Below are 5,822 nucleotides of genomic sequence, written 5' to 3' on the forward strand. Positions count from 1 at the left end.
AACAACATTCCAAATAAGAAAGATTGGTATCTGCCTATGAAGAATTCTACTTGTCCTGACCTTGGAGCTACAATATTCTTTCTGATAAAGTAATGCAATAGCTTTTCTCCCCAGTGTTCCGAGGCATATTTGTCAAATAAAGTGGTATATATTTAAACTTTGTAATATAATGATTTGACAAAGTGATGCAATAACTTCTAAGGGCTACCCTTACCAAGCAACAAAGTAATCTCAACCATTTTATTGAGTTTGAGGGCCTCTGTCTGCATCAGGGACAAGGAATTAACAAGTTATCTAAAATAGGTGTAATAAAAAGTGACACAAAAAGGAGGGTATACACGTGATGGATCACATGCTCATGCTGGGGTATATAAGCAGTCCTCTACACTTGCTGACATTCACTCTCAGGATCTTGCCTTGAACAGCAAACCAAACCCATCACCTCTGACAACATGGGCTACTATGGTGGCTGCTACAGAGGCCTGGGCTATGGCTATGGCTTCGGTGGCCTGGGCTGTGGCTATGGCTATGGCCTCGGTGGCCTGGGCTATGGCTGTGGCTATGGCGGCTATGGATATGGCCCTTTCTATGGAGGCTACGGATATGGCTGCTCTCGTCCATGGAACTATGGAAGATACTGGTCTGGCTGCTGCTGAAATCCTGCCCTGGAAGCCCAACATCTGAGGCCATAAGGCCAGTAAAGAAATTACACAAAATTTGAACCACAGAAGATCATCCAGGAATAAGCCAACATACGAAAATAATGCTAATAATTCCCATCTTCTATTGTAAGAAGATTTACCATATTTCATTTGCCTGCTTCATGTCTCCTGGTACAACTTATTTGTACTTTCATTACTATGGCATTTCTCTGTACCCTTTGCAATAAATTATTCTGATTTGAAATGGCACATTATGGCTTTAATTTATTAATACTATTGACTTGGACTCTCCTTCTCACCATGTATTTCCCATCTTGTGTTCTTCCAAAGCAAGTGTCATGAAGTTCTGGTTATCTGTCCACACAATAGCACAGCAAAATTCACACAGAGTTTATGTGAATTAGTCTACTGTCAACATTGATCACCTCTCTTTTTTTAGTGTTGGTAGTGTGATTTAAGATCTTTAACATATTAAATTTTAGAGTATCTGGGTCTGAAATAATCGCTCTTAAACAATGTGACATTTCAATGCTATTAACATATTAAGGCAAATATATTTATTTACAAACTCAACTGATTTACTTCACAGAAAAACAGATTTGTGCAGCTGGACAATAGGGCGTACCCTTTCAGTCAACCTGGTTAAACGGAATTAGCTTTATAATACTTGAAGAAAGTAATAGCTAAATGCACTGGTTGGAAGCCTCTTCTACTTAGCTTTTCTCAGAGTACAACAAGAGCTATTCCATTTTCTGTCTGCTTAATAGTACTTCTCCTCAGTTTAAGGAAAGTTCTTCTGTTGGTGCAAAAAAAGAAGAGTAATCACAATGAGCCCTTGGGTAAGGGTTTGATACTCCTAGAAGAATATAGTATTATCACTTTATTAGAATTTGAAATTTCTGCTCTATGGATCTCTGCTGGATCTAAGGGAAATACTCCAGCATTCCTTTATTTTCAGGGAAATGATATTGCCCATAATAGGGAGGACATGTCACAAATGATTCCTTAGTCCTAAGGAAAATGTATATCTGGCCGAGATAAAAAGGCTGAGTGTGATGTACTAAAACCTATTTAATTTATTTGTGATCTTATGGCTTTAGTTTGTATTAATTAGAAAGAAATATTCAATATCAACTGTCTATCCTATGTTTTGAGAGATCCCCTACAATGCACCGTGTTTGGAAGGAAAAAGAAAGAATTGAATAATAATGTATGAAGTAGTCAAAATGTTATGAATCAGATCTGAAAATAGTGAAAGAAGCCAAAGAAATTTGAATTAACGGTATCACAACATTCTGTCAATTTACTGAGAGCATTTTAACGTTAAGATACCAAATCACATATTAGTGAAAATATTTTCAATATATAAATCTGACAAAAATCAGTACCCCCACATATAAAGAGCTCCTGCTAATGAATAATAAAATATTAACTAAGCAAGTCCAATAAACATGGGTAAAAATACTTAAAAGGCATTTCAAAGCACAGGAGACCTAAGTGGCTTAAAAACTTATGAAAGGATGTGTAAATATCCGTGTTGCACTGGTAAAGTCAAATTAAACTATAGTCGGGTGTCCCTTCATTAGACGCAAATGATAAAATTAAAAGATTCTAAATGACCAGTGTGGAGAAGAAATGTGGAGTAACTGGAATTCTCACTGGTGCTGTATGGTGCTGGTACTTTACATTTGTATATCTGCACCGGCAAATTGTTGCCACAATCTGCTGAAGATAAATATTATATATATTTATAAGTAAAATTACTTAGCCATTCATGTCCTTTGTAAACCCAAGGTACACTGATACCTAGGTGTACAGAAAGAGATTGTATAAGGTGTTGGCTATGTAGTGCAGAAATGGGTGGAAATGGTATTTGTAAATACAGGGAATAGTATATAATCTGCAATTTTGAAAAAAAATGGGACAGATATATCAGAGAAAAGGGTCAGGATTTCAGAAAATAAATTATAATAAACTTTTAAAACTGCTTATGAACACGTTTGATTATTCTCTATCACACTCAGAATTGATGCTTTTATTCCATGCATCCCAAAGTACACAGAACAAGGATTAAAGAGTAAACAATGGATTACAATAACTATATACATCAATATTGGTTCATCAATGTATCAAGAAAAATGTTGTCATTCACATTTCAAAGTTGTATGCCAAATAAAATGAAGGCCAGATATGATGAGCAATGTTCTAAGTTTTAACTAATTTTAATTTTCTGGCATTCCTTCAGTCTCCATAACTGTGAGGGTGATTTTTATAGGCTCTCAAATGTTTCTGTTTCCTTATCTCAGGAAGAATAAGTAATTCATTCTTTTAACTGAGGAATAACATTTTTCAAAAGGTTACAATGGATTGTTGGACTTTGAGTCACTGTACTCATTTAATTTGTAAGGGGAGTATAGCTGTTTAAAGAATAACAGAGCTGAAGACACATCTAATTGAAAAGAAAAACGCTTCCAAATAACATTGGTATCTGCCTAGTAAGAATTTTACTTGTGTTCTGACTGGTCTGACTTTGAAGCTACAAGATTCTTACAGATAAAGTAATGCAGCAGCTTTTCTCCCCAGTGTTCCTGAGGCATATGTGTCAAATAAAGTGGTATATATTTAAAGTGTTTTGCATGATGATTTTAAAAAGTGATGCAATAACTTCTAAGGGCTACCCTTACCAAGCAACAAAGTGATCTCAAGTATTTTATTGAATTTGAGGGCCTCTGTCTGTGTCAGGGACAAGGAATTAACAAGTTAGGTTAAGTAGGCATAGTAAAAAGTGACACAAAAGGAGGGTATACACGTGATGGATCACATGCTCTCACTGGGGTATATAAGCACTCCTCTGCACATGCTGACATTCTCTCTCAGGATCTTGCCTTGAACAAGAAACGAAAATCACCACCCCTGACACCATGGGCTATTATAGCAGCTGTTACAGAGGCCTAGGCTATGGCTGTGGCTTCAGTGGCCTGGGCTATGGCTATGGCTATGGCCTCGGTGGCCTGGGCTATGGCTGTGGCTATGGTGGCTACGGATATGGCCCATTCTATGGAGGCTGTGGATATGGCTGCTATCGCCCATGCAATTATGGAAGATACTGGTCTGGCTGCTGCTGAAATCCTGCCCTAAAAACCCAACATCTGAGGCCGTAAGGCTAGTAAAGAGCTACCAAAAATTTGAACAACAGATCACCCAGAAACAGACCAAGATACAAAAATAATACTAATACTTCACATCTTCTATTGTAAGAAGATTTACCATATTACATTTGCCTGCATTGTGTCTCCTGGTGTCCCCTATTTGTACTTTCATTAGTATGGCATTTCTCTGTGCCCTTTGCAAAAAATTATTCTGATTTGAAATGGCACATAATGGCTTTTATTTGTTAATTTTATTGACTCAGACTCTACTTTTCACCTTGCATATCCTATCTCGAATTCTTCCAAAACAAGTGTCCTGAAGTTCTGGTTACCGGTCCACACAATTAGCACAGCAAAATTCACACAGTGTTTATGATAATTAGCCCACTTTCAACATTAATCACCTCATTTATTTTAATGTTGGTAGTGTGATTTAAGATCTTTAACCTATTAAATTTTGGAGCACCTGGTTCTGAAATAATTATTATTAAACAATATGACATTTCAATGCCATTAACATATTAAGGTAAATATGTTTTATTTACAAACTCAACTCATTTACTTCACAGAAAACCAGATTTGTGCAGCCAAACAATAGGGTGTTCCCTTTTAGTCAACCTGGTCTAAACTGTATTAGCTTTATAATGCTTGCAGAAAGTAATAGCTCAATACGTCCATTGGAAGACTCTTCTACTTAGTTTTTCTCAGAGTACAAGAGCTATTCCATTTTCTGTATGCTTAACAGTACGTCTCCCCAGTTTGAGGAAAGGGCTTGCATTGGTACAAAGAAGAGGAGTAATCACAGTGAGCCCTTGGATAAGGGTTTGATACTCCTAGAAGAATACAGCATTATCATGTTATGAGAACTTGTAATTTCTACTCTATGGATCTCTGCTATTTCTAAGGGAAATATTCCAGCATTCCTTTATTTCCAGGGAAATGATATTGCCCGTATAGGGAGGACATGTCACAACTGGTTCCTCAGTCCTAACAAAGATGTGTAACTAGCCAAGATAAAAAGGCCGAGTGTGATGTACTAAACCTGTTCAAATTATTTGTGATCTTATGGCTTTAGTTTGTCTTAATTAGAATGAAATATTCAACATATCAACTGTCTATCTGATGCTTAGAATTATCCCCTACAATGGACCATATTTGGAAGAAAAAAGAAAGAATTGAATAATAACGTATGATGTAGTCAAAGTTTTATTAATCAGATCTGCAAGTAGTGAAAGAAGCGAAAGAAATTGGAATTAGCAGTATCACAACATTCTGTCCATCCACAGACAGAATTTTAATGTTGTTAAGATACCAAATCATGTATTAGTGAAAATATTTTCAATATATAAATCTGACAAAAATCAGTACCCCCACATATAAAGAGCTCCTGCTAATCAATAATAAAATATTAACTAAGCAAGTCCAATAAACACGGGCAAAAAAACTTAAAAGGCATTTCAAAGCGCAGGGTATCTAAGTGTCCCCAAAACATATGAAAGGATGTGTAAATATCACTGTTGCATTGGTAAAACCAAATTAAACCATACTCAGGTGTCACTACATAACACACAAATGAGCTAATTAAAAGATTCTAAATGACCAGTGTGGGTAAGAATGTAAAGCAACTGGAATTCTCACTGGTGCTATATGGTGCTGGTACTGTACATTTGTATATCTGCACTGGCAAATTGTTGCCACAATCTACTGAAGCTAAATGTTATGTATATGTAAAATAACTAGCTATTCATGTCCTTTGTAAATCCAAGGTACAGTGATACCTAAGTCTACAGAAGAGATTGTATAAGGTGTTAGCTTTTTAGTGCAAAAATGGGAGGAAATGATGTTTGTAAATATAGGGAAGAACTTATAATTTGCAATTTTGAAAAAATGGATAGATACATCAGCAGGATTTCAGAAAATAACTTTTAATCAACTTTTAAACTACTTATGAACACGTTTCATTCTTCTGTATCCACTCAGAATTGAGACCTAAGTTCCATGCATCCCAAAA

At 36.0% G+C, this 5,822-nt stretch overlaps 1 protein-coding gene across 1 annotated transcript; it reads left to right on the forward strand.

Moving 5' to 3' along the window:
• The first annotated feature begins 452 nt into the window (after nucleotides 1-452).
• On the forward strand, nucleotides 453-3,787 carry LOC130679565 (keratin-associated protein 19-2-like). The gene is made up of 2 exons (XM_057488701.1): nucleotides 453-615; nucleotides 3,540-3,787. The coding sequence occupies exons 1-2, from the start codon at nucleotides 453-455 to the stop codon at nucleotides 3,785-3,787; spliced, it is 411 nt and encodes a 136-aa protein (XP_057344684.1).
• The last annotated feature ends 2,035 nt before the right edge of the window (nucleotides 3,788-5,822 follow it).

This window comes from Manis pentadactyla, chromosome 1 (assembly GCF_030020395.1).
Source record: "Manis pentadactyla isolate mManPen7 chromosome 1, mManPen7.hap1, whole genome shotgun sequence".
Lineage (NCBI taxonomy): Eukaryota > Metazoa > Chordata > Mammalia > Pholidota > Manidae > Manis > Manis pentadactyla.

Bases quoted from the DNA above. Each gene is read 5' to 3' on its own strand.
- LOC130679565 (XM_057488701.1), top strand. From the start codon at position 453: ATGGGCTACTATGGTGGCTGCTACAGAGGCCTGGGCTATGGCTATGGC. The intron at 616-3,539 runs GTCCATGGAACT...ATTCTCTCTCAG, and splicing joins CTACGGATATGGCTGCTCTC to GATCTTGCCTTGAACAAGAA.